This window comes from Trachypithecus francoisi, unplaced genomic scaffold, assembly GCF_009764315.1.
Source record: "Trachypithecus francoisi isolate TF-2019V2 unplaced genomic scaffold, Tfra_2.0 Lachesis_group15, whole genome shotgun sequence".
Taxonomy (NCBI): domain Eukaryota; kingdom Metazoa; phylum Chordata; class Mammalia; order Primates; family Cercopithecidae; genus Trachypithecus; species Trachypithecus francoisi.
In genome coordinates, this window is record NW_022681460.1 from 33263854 (window position 1) to 33278959 (window position 15106).

The 15106-nt window shown below is 45.0% G+C and overlaps 1 protein-coding gene and 1 pseudogene across 4 annotated transcripts in view; both read left to right on the forward strand.

Annotated features, from left to right (window-relative positions):
• The first annotated feature begins 1019 nt into the window (after positions 1-1019).
• LOC117097092 lies at positions 1020-2109 on the forward strand (annotated as a pseudogene).
• GJA10 (gap junction protein alpha 10) overlaps positions 1880-15106 on the forward strand; it is a 35078-nt gene continuing 21851 nt past the window's right edge. The window contains exons 1-3 of one of the 4 annotated variants that reach the window (XM_033234627.1): positions 1880-1959; positions 4416-4543; positions 8842-10489. In XM_033234627.1, the coding sequence (XP_033090518.1) occupies positions 8858-10489 (1632 nt within the window). In that variant the 5' untranslated portion in view covers positions 1880-1959; positions 4416-4543; positions 8842-8857. Of the gene's footprint in view, positions 1960-3926; positions 4544-8841; positions 10490-10665; positions 10818-15106 lie in introns of those variants that run through there. The other 3 variants (XM_033234628.1, XR_004442808.1, XR_004442807.1) reach the window with 3 other exon arrangements.

A 15106-nucleotide genomic window follows, 5' to 3' on the forward strand; every position in this document is an offset into this window, starting at 1 on the left:
TCATCCTTTTTAAAAAACTAAATGACCAAAAATAGAATAGGCAGATGATAACGATGAACTATCAGTAATTTTAAGCACTTCTACATTTTATATGGAAAAGAGCAAGCTTAGAAATGTGCCTTAGAGCTGTGATCTGAAACTCTTATTGGATTCTAGTGATGACCTTGCAGTCAACACCTCTAAGATAGCAAGAAGATTATATGCTTGAGATGTGATTAGTGAAAGATGCTGCACACTGAGAGTTTGGAGACCTGGTCTATCAGTATTGGGCAAGTCGTTTGACCTCTCTGGAATTCTCATTCTTTCTCTAAAATATCAGACCTAGGTTTCTAAGGTTACTATTGGCTTCCAGATTCTCTATTTAAAAAGAAAAATACTTTCTTGAGTCATTTGTTTTGACCTAATAGAGTATTGCTACAACAAGAATGGTGACACACACCTGTAGTCCCAGCTACTCAGGAGGCTGAGGTAAGAGGATCACTTGAGCCCAGGAGTTGCAGTCCAGCTTGGGAGACAGAGCAAGACCCTATCTTTAAAATAATAATAATAACAATAATAATAGAGTATTGGCACAGAAATGGACGGCATGCTGTGGCGGGGCAGGTGCAAGATGCCGCTGCCGGTTCAGGTGCTTAATTTGCAGTAGGGGCTCGGCGCGGTGGCTCATGCCTGTAATCCCACCATTTTGGGAGGCTGAGGAGAGCACATCACTTGAGGCCAGGAGTTCGAGAGCAGCCTGGCCAACATGGTGAAACCCCGTCTCTACTAATAATACAAAAATTAGCCTGGCGTGGTGGCGCATGCTTGTAATCCCAGCTACTCAGGAGGCTGAGGCAGGATAATCGCTTGAACCCGGGAGGCAGAGGTTGCAGTGAGCCGAGATGGCGCCACTGCACCTCAGCCTGAATGACAGAGGAAGACTCCACCTCATTAAACACACACACACACACACACACACACAATAAAATTTGCTGTAGGTGTTACCTCCTCCCCGCATGGCCAGGAACTTAATCTTGAGTGCCAGCTTGTCGTCCTGTATGCTGCTCTAAAGAGGCGGCCGTGGAGCCCATGCAAGTCGACAAGGATCCCCCGGAGGACCTGCAGAATGCACCCGACGTCAACTACGTGGTGGACCCCACCCTGGAACTGGAGCAGTGCGTTGGCAGCTGCAGCTGCCCGATGCGCACCGAGCCGCTGCTGTTTATTGCTGGCTGACTACTGACCCTTGCTGCGGGCGGAGGCCCTGAAGATGGCGTTCTCCTTCCTGCAGATAATCTTTAACGTGGACCTGTACGAAGAGGTCCACCGGAAGCTCTCGGAGGCCAACAGGAAACTGCGGAACTCACCTGACGCCATCCCCGAAAGTGGCGTGGAGCCCCCGCCCCTGGACATGGCCTGGGTGGAGGCCACTCAGAAGGAGGCCCTGCTGAAGCTGGAGAAGCCGGACGCAGACCTGAAGAACTACAAGGGCAACTCCACCAAGGAGCGCACCAGGCGTGGCCACGATGATTCAGCAATGCCCTCAAGTGTCACTCACGGCCTGAGGCTACTGCAGCAGCGCCAAGCGCGCCTTCAACATGTCCTCAATGTCTTCAAGGTCAGAGTCTACTTGCAAAATTGGCCTTACGTGCTGAGCCGCGTCTGCAAGGCCAAGTCCATCCTGCAGATTGCCGAGCAGCGAGGACAGTGGGGCAGCTAGCCAGGCGCAGGCGGTCGTCACCGAACTCCCTCCCACGTGCTGCAGGCTTGGCCGAGCTGGCCGCGAGGAAGTACAAGAAGGCTGCCAAATGCTTCCTGCTGGCTTGGTTTGATCATTGTGACGTCCCCGAGCTGCTGTCCCCCAGCAACGAGGCCGTCTTTGGGGGCCTGTGCGCCTTGGCCACCTTCGACCGGCAGGAGCTGCAGCACCACCTCATCTCCAGCAGCTCCTTCAAGTTGTTCTTGGAGCTGGAGCCGCAGGTTGGAGACATCGTCTTCAAATTCCACGAGTCCAAGTGTGCCCCGTGTCTGAAGATGCTGGACGATGTGGCCACCTTGAGTCTTGAGGCCAGGAGTTTGAGACCAGTTGGGTCAACATGGCGAAATCCCGTCTCTACTAAAAAATACAAAAAGTAGCCGGTTGTGGTGGTGTCCGCCTGTAATCCCAGGTACTCGGGAGGCCGAGGCAAAATTGCCTGAGCCTGGGAGGCAGAGGTTGCAGTCAGCCGAGATCGCGCCGCTGCACTCCAGCCTGGGAGACAAAGGTAGACTCTGTCTCCAAAAAAACAAAAAAGGAGGAAATGTAGGACAACCTGCTCTCGGACATGTGTACCTCCCCAACCTCCACTCCCCCACCGCCCCACCGTCAGGACCCTGTACGCCCAGATTCGCAACTGCGCCTTCAACACACACAGGATGGCCCCGCCCTCAGCCCCGCGGGGCAGCACGGAAGGGTGAGCTGAGGCAGCAAATCCGGGAGGATGTGGATCAGCACAAGCACCACCTTCGAGAAGTCTCTGCTAATCGCGGGAGTTTCAGCACAGCGCCCAAGGCCGGATGCTGAGAGTCGCTGTGCTGCGCAGCCAGATCCACGTGAAATCCCTCCCGGAGAAGGGAGCCGGGGAGGCGACTCCGGCCAACAGCCAGTCCCAATGAACACCAGCTTCTGAGGGGCGGCCCTCAGCCTCCGGAGGTCTGCAAACCCTCCCTGCCCCATGGACCTGTTTACCTCGAGGCAGCTTGCGGCCCAGTGAAAGGCCTGGCTGCTATGTACCCTCGCATCCCGTGTGCCCTCGCACCCCGTGTGTCCTGTGCTGGGGCCTGGGAGGCAGGCGGCCGCTAGCCATCCTGGAAGGCGGGGCCTGTAGGGCTTGACCGCATGGGTGGCTGTACCCAGGGAGCAGGCTGTGCAGCGCTGAGAGGCACCACCTCCCGGAAACCTCCTATTCCAAGGAGGAGGAAGAGAAGGAGGGAGAGGGAGGGGGGAGGGGAAGGGGGAAGAAAAGGAAGAGGAAGAGGGAGGAGGAGGAAGAGGAGGGGGAGGAGGAGGAGGAGGAGAGGAGAGTTTTTTTTTTTTTTTTGAGGGTAGTCTCGCTCTGTCGCCCGGACTGGAGTGCAGTGGCCAGATCTCAGCTAACTGCAAGCTCCGCCTCCTGGGTTTACGCCATTCTCCTGCCTCAGCCTCCCGAGTAGCTGGGACTACAGGCGCCCGCCACCTCGCCTGGCTAGTTTTTTTGTATTTTTAGTAGAGACGGGGTTTCACCGTGTTAGCCAGGATGGTCTCGATCTCCTGACCTCGTGATCCGCCCGTCTCGGCCTCCCAAAGTGCTGGGATTACAGGCTTGAGCCACCACGCCCGGCCGAGTTTTTTTTTTTTGAGAGGGAGTCTTGCTCTGTTGCCCAGGTTGGAGTGCAGTGTTGCGATCTGGGCTCACTGCAGCCTCCACCTCTCGGGCTCAAGCGATCCTTCCACCTCATCCTCCGGAATAGCTGGAACTACAGGTGCACACCACCATGCCAGCTAATTTTGTATTGTTTTGTAGAGATAGGGTTTTGCAATGTTGCTCAGGCTAGTCTCGAACTCCTGGGCTCAAGCGATCTGCTTGAGGCCTCCCAAAGTGCTGCGATTACAGGCGTGAGCCATCAAGTGCTGGCCTTTTTTTTTCTTTTCTTTCTCTTTCTTTTTCTTTTCTCTCTCTCTTTTTTTTTTTTTTTTTTTGAGACAGAGTCTTGCTCTGTCACCAAGGCTGGAACGCGGTGGTGCAATCAGAGCACTGCAGCCTCCTTGAACTCCTGGGTTAACGTTATCTTCCCTCCTCAGCCTCCTGAGTAGCTAAGACTACAGGCATGCACCACAATACCTTGTTAATTTTTTTTTTTTTTTTGTAACGACGGGGGTCTCACTGTGTTACTCAGGCTGGTCTCCAACTCCTGGCCTCAAGCAATCCTTCTGCCTTGGCCTCCCAAAGTGCTGATATTATAGGTGTGAACCATCACACCTGACCCTAAAAATGTTTATTCTCTTTTTGAGATGTTTCTTCTTTCAGCATGTCATGATTTGCAATAAGACTTTAGGTTTGATTGCCACTCCATTATTATTTGTTCACATTTATGAGGCCAGACTCACCCCAGGCACTTGTTTATGAAATCGGACATGACTCATTGATCTGTGAGCATCGATTCCTAGAACAATCAACAGACTGAAAGAAATGCACCCAAACATAAATCACTGTATGCATTCACCAACGCAAAAGGAAAATTCTCATTTGTTTCACGTTTCGTTTCCAAATATGATATACCCGGAGAGGTCCCAGCTTGATATCAATTAGAAAAAAATACCGTAAGAAAATTGCAAAGCACCAGAGGACATTTTGAACCTTGGGGGAGGACTAGGTTAAACTCCATTGATCAAAATAACTGTGCTCATTCTGGATTAGGGCCCCACAGCCACCTGATCAGAGCCTTTATATCTGCAACCAGCAGCAATTTTTCCACTAATGAGCCACACACGGTGCAACTTCAAGGTTCTGCGAACCCAATCGTGATTTTTTTGTTCACCCATAAGGTAAGTAGTAAATATGTGGAGTTTCTTGTTTATGAGAAATATATAAAAAATCCTTGTGGGGATAGAAAGACAAGATCTGAAATAATATGCAGAAAAGGGCCATCAGCTTTTTACATAGGATATACTAGATTTGTATTTGATAATAAAAGAAAATTCAGTAATAGTTCTAAGACCCACACTCATTTAATGGTAAAAAGTAGTTATTTTTAGAAAACGGACTAGTTGTCTAAAGGACAAAATGTCTTGTATTCTAATATGTAAGATTGTATTTTTGTTTTTGATGTAGGCTAAGCTCAGTTTTCCTTGCTATTTAAAAATAATAATTTCCACATTTTAAAGAGATAGTGGCAAAATGAAGTATTATATAGTTTAGTACTGCCAAATAGGAGTAAGATTGACACGAGTTAGCTTTCCCACCTCGGGGTTTTTATATAAAATAGAAGCTATAGGTTAAGTGCTAAAGGAATCCTTTATTTTTTTTTTCCAGATCTCTACCTGCAGAGGAAATCTCTTTTTTAAATAAAGAATAATGAACAGAAAGTTTTAAGGGAATAATTATGGGAAAAGACCAAAACTCTAAGACAGGATAGAATTTAGTAAATTATTGCTTTTGGTTAATGAGGTCTGAGTCCTCATTTTAATATCTAATTTTTATTTACAAGTAATATAAATGACTGCATTCTTAATTTTTGAATTTCAAACAATTCACAACTATATAGCGTAAATTATAAAAGTCTCATTAATACCTCTTCCAAATTCTGAGAGGTATCTATCACTTTTTCAATTTCATTAAAAAATTCTTTATATATGTACATACAGGTAAAAATGTACATAAACCTACACTTTTGATAAAAATCACTCATGCTTTCTTAGAAGTCTTTTTTCCTTTCCTTTCTTTTTCTTGCCTCTCTTTTTTCCACCTTAACTTCCCATCCACTTTCATCACCTTCAACAGACCTCAGGTAACCGATATTAAATTCCTGGTGTGTATCCTTCTGCATTTTTTTCTCCATGCTCATTAAAATCGCATACATATATATTTCACATATACATGCATACATTTACAGAGTTTTACAGTGTAAATGTACAAAACATGTACATTTACAGAGTTTTATTTTACTGAGTGATTTGCAATTCCACACTGAATCTTTGGATTAATTTGGGGAGAATTTACATCTTTACCTATATTGCAATTTTCAATCCCTGAGCATGGTATATCACCATTAAATTAAATTTATTTGTATCGTGGTGTGTGTGTGTGTGTGTGTATTTGGCGTTGTCAACTATCCCCCTTCTTGAAACTCTATGGGCTTTGGTTTCAGAGGCAACACTTTCATGGTTTTCCTCCTTTCTCTCCTTGGCCATTTCTCATATTTATTTGTAGACTCTTTCTTCCCCTGTGTTAGTCTCAGGGTTCTGTCATTGTCTCACTTTTTCTTTTTGTCTCTGAGTGATCCTCTCTACCTATTCAATGGTAATTCATTAATGTTTATCTCCTGTTTGTACCATTTTTGTTGTTGTTGTCCTCTAGACCCAGATGCCTTCTGGACAACTCCACTTTTGCTATTCAGTTTTGCTGGTAGAATCTGTATTTTCTCTTTCTTTCTTTTTCTTTCTTTCTTTCTTTCTTTCTTTCTTTCTTTCTTTCTTTCTTTCTTTCTTTCTTTCTTTCTTCTTTCTTTCCTTTCCTTTCTTTCTTTTTCTCTCTCTCTCTTTCTTTCTTTTTCTCTCTCTCTCTCTTTCTTTCTTTCCCTCCCTCCCTCCCTCCCTCCCTCCCCCCTCCCTCCCTCCCTCCCTTCCTTCCTTCCTTCCTTCCTTCCTTCCTTCCTTCCTGTCTCACTCTGTCACCCAGGCTGGAGTGCAGTAGTGCCATTATGGCTCACCGCAGCTTCAAACTCCTGTCCTCAAGTGATCCTCCCACATCAGCCTCCCTAGTAGCTAGGACTATAGGCACTCACCATCGTGCCTGGCCAACTTTTTACATTTATTTTTTATAGAGACGGGGGCCTCACTATATTTCCCAGCCTGGTCTGCAACTCCTGGTCTCAAGCAGTCCTCCCGCCTCCACCTCCCAAAGTTCTGGGATTACAGGAGTGAGCCACCATGCCCAGCTAGAATCTGTATTTTTTTCTAATTATAATTTCTGGCACTGATGTGCTTAAAAAGTCCTCTACTTCAAGATTAAAAAACATATTCTTTTATAATTTATTTTAATATGTTTTTACAGTTAATGTTTTGTTCCATCTGGAATCAATTGTTGTGTTTGGAGATAAGTTGGAAAAAAATCTAAGGATTCCAGGTTTTTCTCTCATTTTTTTTTTGGTTGATATTCATTTTTGTATTATCAGTCTTGATTCATTTTATAGGTTAGTGGGAGTCCTTAGTGATCAAGTGCTGTGAGGTCTCGGACCAAATATAGCTTGTTATTGAATTCCTGGCATCTAGCACAATAGGCGATAGCAAGGTTTGATTTATTTTATTTTATTTTATTTTTATTTATTTTTTTTGAGATGGAGTCTTGCTCTGTCACCCAGACTGGAGTACAGTGGCAGGATCTTGGCTCAGTGCAACCTCTGCCTCCCAGGTTCAAGCAATTCTGCTTCACCCTCCTGAGTAGCTGGGATTACAGGTGCACAGCACCATGCCTGGCTAATTTTGGTACTTTTAGTAGAGACGGGGTTTCACTATGTTGGCCAGGCTGGTTTCAATCTCCTGACCTCGTGATCTGCCCGACTCAGCCTCCCAAAGTGTTGGGATTACAGGCATGAGCCACTGTGCCCAGCCAATAGCAAGGTATTAGCAAATATTACTGAATGAATGAATTATGGAAGGGGAGAATTGTTTCATTATCTTTTTTTTTTTGAAATGGAGTTTCGTTCTTTCATTCGGGCTGGAGTGAAGTGGCGTGATCTCAGCTCATGGCTCACTGCAATCTCTGCCCCCTGGGTTCAAGTGATTCTCCTGCCTCAACCTCCCGAGTAGCTGGGATTACAGGCGCGTGCCACCACACCAGCTAATTTTTCTATTTTCACTAAAGATGGGATTTCACCATGTTGACCAGGCTGATCTCGAACTCCTGACCACCCACCTCGAACTCGTGATCCACCCACCTCAACCTCCCAAAGTGCTAGGATTATAGGCATGAGCCACCACATCCAGCCTCATTATCTATTTTAACTTAATAATGATTTCCTATTTTTCCTCTGTATCTTTCTTATCTGGAAGTCTTCCATATCTTAGAAAGCTTTAACCTTCTAAGTCTTTTAACCTTATTGAATCTTGAAAAACATTAGTTTTTCAGGGTAAACCAAGTAACCTGTTGATGTCAGCTATACCTTGATTGTTTCCCAGATCCTAAGCTTGCTAGATAAGCAGTTTATATTCACTTTTCTTCTAAGTTAGCAAAAATTCCATGAAAACATGATGTTCCAGATGTGGCTTAATGGATGTAATTATGTGTTATTGCTGGTATTGTTTCTGTGTCTGCCTAATCTTTACCGCTACCCTGATATGAACCAGTTCCTGAGGGTTTACTTGACTGATTTGTATTTTCTTTACCTATACTTTGTCTTGCAGTTAAAGCCCTGGATAATATATTATGAGGATCTACTTTATTTTGCCTGTTGATGGTATTTTGGTGATAGGGTGAAGGAACATAATTTTAAAGTGAAAAGACAATTCCATTCGCTATTATATATTGATGACTTCTGTGTGCAGTGACCAACATGCTTTAGAAAGTGTCTCTATCTGCAAGGGATGTACCTTTCTAGGAAGGGGAACATAAGCCACAACCATCACAAAACTCATTTAGGCACAGTCCCAGGTGAATAATATTAATAATAATGTTGTGAGGATTCAGGAAAGGGAAAAATAACTACAACTTGGGATGGGTAGGGAACACTTCCTGAGGAATTGAGACTCTTCTATGATCATGTCAGATGTATGGTAAGTAGAGTATCTCATATGGATAGAAAAATGAATACAATTGTGCAATTAGAATGAATTGTACAAATATGGAGACCTATTTGTATACTAGAATAACAAGCAGCTGTGTGGGGGAGAGTAAAAGAGAATAGGAAGAAATAAACTGTGGTGAAATTGTGGGGGGGTCTTTAGTGTTTTTTTGAAAATTAATGTCTTTGGAAATACCCTATTTTAAGCATGGACTATAAATATTAGGGCTTGAATATCCTTCATAGTTTTGCTGACATACAAAAGAACCTGCTGTATTTTTGAGCTTGTGTCTATATGTTACCACCATGGGTGCTATTAACCTCAGTGTTTTCTGTATATTTCAGACATTAGTCTTTAACCATGGGGGATTGGAACTTATTGGGTGGCATCCTAGAGGAAGTTCACTCCCACTCAACCATAGTGGGGAAAATCTGGCTGACCATCCTCTTCATCTTCCGAATGCTGGTACTTCGTGTGGCTGCTGAGGATGTCTGGGATGATGAACAGTCAGCATTTGACTGCAACACCCGGCAGCCAGGTTGCAACAATATTTGTTATGATGATGCATTCCCTATCTCTCTGATCAGGTTCTGGGTTTTACAGATCATCTTTGTGTCTTCTCCTTCTTTGGTCTATATGGGCCATGCGCTTTATAGGCTCAGGGCCTTTGAGAAAGAGAGACAAAGGAAAAAGTCACACCTTAGAGCCCAGATGGAGAATCCAGAGCTTGACTTGGAGGAGCAGCAAAGAATAGACAGGGAACTGAGGAGATTAGAGGAGCAGAAGAGGATCCATAAAGTCCCTCTGAAAGGATGTCTGCTGCGTACTTATGTCTTACACATCTTGACCAGATCTGTGCTGGAAGTAGGATTCATGATAGGCCAATATATTCTCTATGGGTTTCAAATGCACCCCCTTTACAAATGCACTCAACCTCCTTGCCCCAATGCAGTGGATTGCTTTGTATCCAGGCCCACTGAGAAGACAATTTTCATGCTTTTTATGCACAGCATTGCAGCCATTTCTTTGTTACTCAATATACTGGAAATATTTCATCTGGGCATCAGAAAAATTATGAGGACACTTTATAAGAAATCCAGCGGTGAGGGCATTGAGGATGAAACAGGCCCTCCATTCCATTTGAAGAAATATTCGGTGGCCCAGCAGTGTATGATTTGCTCTTCCTTGCCTGAAAGAATCTCTCCACTTCAAGCTAACAATCAACAGCAAGTCATTCGAGTTAATGTGCCAAAGTCTAAAACCATGTGGCAAATCCCACAGCCCAGGCAACTTGAAGTAGACCCTTCCAATGGGAAAAAAGACTGGTCTGAGAAGGATCAGCACATCGGACAGCTCCATGTTCACAGCCCATGTCCCTGGGCTGGCAGTGCTGGAAATCAGCACCTGGGACAGCAATCAGACCAATCTTCATTTGGCCTGCAGAATACAATGTCTCAGTCCTGGCTAGGTACAACTGTGGCTCCTAGAAACTGTCCGTCCTATGCAATAGGAACCTGGGAGCAGTCCCAGGACCCAGAACCCTCAGGTGAGCCTCTCACAGATCTTCATAGTCACTGCAGAGACAGTGAAGGCAGCATGAGAGAGAGTGGGGTCTGGATAGAGAGATCTCGCCCGGGCAGTCGCAAGGCCAGCTTTCTGTCCAGATTGTTGTCTGAAAAGCGACATCTGCACAGTGACTCAGGAAGTTCTGGTTCTCGGAATAGCTCCTGCTTGGATTTTCCTCACTGGGAAAACAGCCCCTCACCTCTGCCTTCAGTCACTGGGCACAGAACATCAATGGTAAGACAGACAGCCCTACCGATCATGGAACTATCCCAAGAACTGTTCCATTCTGGATGCTTTCTTTTTCCTTTCTTCCTTCCTGGGGTGTGTATGTATGTTTCTGTTGACAGAGAGGCAGATGGAGAGGGAGATTATTTATGGAGAGATAAAATTATTCATTCAATACATTCAGTTAAATTCAATTCATAAAATAGAAAAAACTTATACCAATCGCTTTTATAAGTGCTGGGCATATAAATGGATAAAATACAGTATCTGACATCAAAGGACTCAGGATGTAGGAGGAAAATTTAGACAGGTAAACATGTAAATGTATCAAGTGTAAGACATCATGTTAGTGGGAATGAGTGAACAAAGGAGGGAGTGGTCATATGGATAGGTCAGGGAAAGGTTCATAGTTGAAGTTACCTTGAACTGAATCTTGAAAGATGTGACAAGTTTTTCCAGTACTGAGAGGACTGGGGCACATGAAAGAAGCCATCCTGGTAGAGGGAGCAGTGCAGATAAAGTCTAAGAGGTGAGACACAGCAGTGCTGTCTGAGGAACTGTGTGCGGCTGGAGCACAGGGTGGTAGGAGGCGCAGAGGGAGGGAAGGCTGGAGAAGTGGGCATGGAGGCCCCGTAGGGAAGCCATAGAGAACTGACAGAGGATGTGGAGCAGAGGAGGGACCGGATCAGAGTTGCAGTTTAGAAAGTCCTTCTGTCACAGTATAGAAAACGGTCCAGAGGAGGGATCATTTGTAACCTTGAGTTGCCTTCGTCTCACTAAAAAAGGAGGGTGGGCCGGGCGCGGTGGCTCAAGCCTGTAATCCCAGTACTTTGGTCGGCCGAGACGGGCGGATCACGAGGTCAGGAGATCGAGACCATCCTGGCTAACACAGTGAAACCCCGTCTCTACTAAAAAATACACACACGCACACACACACACACACACACACAAAACAACTAGCTGGGCAAGGTGGCGGGCGCCTGTAGTCCCAGCTACTCGGGAGGCTGAGGCCGGAGAATGGCGTGAACCCGGGAGGTGGAGCTTGCAGTGAGCTGAGATCCGGCCACTGCACTCCAGCCTGGGCGACAGAGTGAGACTCCGTCTCAAAAAAAAAAAAAAAAAAAGGGAGGGTGTACTTCATTCTTTTAATACCTTTGACATTTCAAAGTCATATACAAATATTTGGTGATATATTTTACAAAGACAAGAATCAATTTGTATTGATTTTAATTTTGTTCTCTGAAAAACCACTGTGGGATAAACATTTCTTACCCATTATAAGCATGAAATGGATATTTACTGTGGATTCTTCTCAATTCTGGAACAAAGGATGACACTTGCTTCCTCTCTGCTCCCAATAGTCAATTGTTTCCATTAAAAAGGAAATTCCCCCAAGGTTGGTTGGGGAGCTTCTGAGTTGAGCTCACATGCTTGTTTCTTCCTTTGTTCCATTTTTGTGTGTGTGTGTTGATAATGACTGAATCCCTCTACCCTAGTTTTACATCTCCTATGGGTTTAGATACTGATGTTACTGTACTACAGCCATACCATGAGTGCAAATCAACCTACTTGGATTTTTACTAAAATGCTTCTCTCAAACTGATATTCATTTCTTGTCAGTGACCAGCCATTTATTCAGGAGACTGTGTTTAGGATCAATGTATGGGTGCTTAGAAACCTATGCCAAACTAGAGCAGGGTTCTTAACCCTTGCCATACATTACAGTCATCTGGGAGGCTTAAAAGCCGTCATGCCCAGGACCCATCCAATTCTAATTAAGCCAGAATTTCTGTGGGTTGGATGCATGCATCAATATTTTTGAAACTTCCATGGTAAGTGCAATGTGCAGCCAGGGTTAAGAACGACTATTTTAGAATAACTTGGGGCCAGGCGTGGTGGCTCATGCCTGTAATCCCAGTACTTTGGGAGGCTGAGGCAGGCGAATCACTTGAGCTCAAGACTTCAAGACCAGCCAGGGCAACATGATGAAACCCTGTTTCTCAAAAAAAAAAAAAAAAAAATACAGAGATCAACCAGGTGTGGTGACACATGCCTCTAGTCCCAGCTATTTGGGAGGATCACTTGAGCTTGGAAGGTTGAGGCTGCAGTGAGCCATGATCATGCCACTACACTCCAGCTTGGGCAACAGAATGAGACCCTGTCTCTAAAAGATAAAAAAAAATTAAATAGAATTATTTGGCGAGTGGAAGCTGCTGCTTTTTAAAAAATTTCCTTTCTTTCAGCCAAGGGCTATGGTTCACACCTGTAATCTCAGCACTTTGGGAGGCCAAGGCGGGTGGATCACCTGAGGTCGGAAGTTCCAGACCAGCCTGACCAACATAGAGAAACCCATCTCTACTAAAAATACAAAATTAGGCGGGCGTGGTGGCGCATGCCTGTAATCCCAGCTACTGGGGAGGCTGAGGCAGGAGAATCACTTGAATCCGGGAGGCGGAGGTTGCGGTGAGCCCAGATTGCGCCATTGCACTCCAGCCTGGGCAACAAGAGTGAAACTCCATCTCAAAAAAATTTTGTCTTCCTTCCTTCCTCCCTTCCTTCTTTCCCTCCCTCCTTCCCTCCCTTCCTCCCTCCCTCCCTGCTTTCTTTCTTCCTTCCTTTCCTTCCCTTCCTTCCCTTCCTTCCCTTCCTTCCTTCCTTTCTCTCTCTCTCTTTCTTTCTTTCCCTTCCTTCCTTCCTTCCTTCCTTTCTTTCCTTCTTTCCTTCTTTCCTTCTTTCCTTCCTTCCTTCCTTCCTTCCTTCCTTCCTTCCTTCCTTCTTTCCTTCCTTCCTTCCTTCCTTCCTTCCTTCCTTCCTTTTCTTTCTTTCTCCCTCCCTGCCTTCCCTTCCCTTCCCTTCCCTTCCCTTCCCTTCCCTTCCCTTCCTTTTAAGTGCAGCAGTAAGAAGGGGGGAAAGAGTAGAACAAAGAGTTCAGTCTGTGACTGTCAACAATCAGTTGGGATAACTCACTACATTCAGACCATCCACCGCTTCTCATCTGAATTTACAAAGTCAGCAATACAATTTCATCATTTTCCTTTTCTTGTACCTTCCATGCAAGAGAAGCCTTTGTATTGGCGGACTGTTGAGGGAGATAAGGAAGTTTTTAGGTGAGATAGATTTTCTTTTTTCTTTTTCTTTTTTTTCTTTTTTTGAGGTGGAGTCTCGCTCTGTCGCCCAGGCTGGAGTGCAGTGGCGCGATCTCGGCTCACTGCAAGCTCCACCTCCTGGGTTCACGCCATTCTCCTGCCTCAACCTCCCGAGTAGCTGGGACTACAGGTGCCCACCACCACGCCCGGCTAATTTTTTGTATTTTTTGTAGAGACAGGGTTTCACCGTGTTAGCCAGGATGGTCTCTATCTGCTGACCTTGTGATCCACCCACCTGGGCCTCCCAAAGTGCTGGGATTACAGGCGTGAGCCACCGCACCCGGCCGAGATAGATTTCCTAATCCTTCAGTTTATCTTTTGAGAGAGGCCAGCCAAGCTCAGAATCCTGGAGTGAAGATGATGAAGCTGATAGGCTCTCTCTTTTCTTTTCTGTATGGACTTTATCGTATTCATAGATATAAGTAGGAGTAAAAAATAATTTGCACTGAGGAAATGCATCACTTTTTTTTTTATTTAGATGGAATCTCGCTCTGTCGCCAGGCTGAAATGCAGTGGTATGATCTCGGCTCACTGCAACCTCCGCCTCCTGGGTTCAAGCAATTCTCCTGCCTCAGCCTTCCAAGTAGCTGGGACTACAGGCACTCACCACCATGCCCAGCTAACTTTTGTATTTTTAGTAGAGATGGGGTTTCGCCATATTGGCCAGGATGGTCTCGATCTCTTGACCTTGTGATCCGCCCGCCTCGGTTTCCCAAACTGCTGGGATTACAGGCATGAGCCACCACGCCTGGCCACTAACCTTTTATAAATATAAGACATGAACGTCTAATCAGGCCTGTTTTACTCTTTGAATGTTAAAGCGTTTTGTTTTTTTCCAATTCAGTGTTTTCCCCTTTATTTTTCATACTTTAGGAACAATATAAACAAAAACCTCCACAATACACAACATCCAATCCTGTTGTCAAATTAGAGACAGAATGGGATTTGACACCCTTATTTCCTGACTGAGACACAAGGACAAGAGAGAAAAGGAAACAGTAGATAACAGCAGAGGGAGCCAGGTGGGATGGCGCCACTCAAGGCTGCAGAGAGCCATGGAGTCACTGCACAGAGTGTTATCAACTTTATTTTTTTAGAGCAGTTTTAGGTTCACAGTGAAGTTGAATGGCAAATACAGAGAGTGCTCATATACTCACTCTTCCCCTACATGTGCGAACCTCCCCAGCTATTGACATCCTATTATCAGAGTGGTACATTTGTTACAACTGATGAACCTACACTGACATATCATTATCACCCAAAGCCCATATTTACATTAGGATTCACCCTTGGTATGGTACGTTCTATGGGTTTGGACAAATGTATAATGACATGGATTTACCAGTATAGTATCATACAGAGGAGTTTCACTGTCTTAAAAACCCTCTGTGCTTCCTCTATTCATCCCTTCCTCCCGCAAGCCCTGGCAACCACTGATCTTTTACTGAATCTAACGTCTTGCATTTTCCAGAATGTCATGCAGTTGGATCATAAAATATGTAGTTTTTTTCAGATTGGCCTCTTATTCTTAGCAATATGCATTTAAGTTTCCTCCATGTCTTTTCATGGCTTGATAACCCATTTATTTTTATCACTGAATAATATTCTTTTATCTAGATGTACCACAGTTTATCCATTTACCTTCTGAAGGACATCTTGGTTGCTTCCAAGT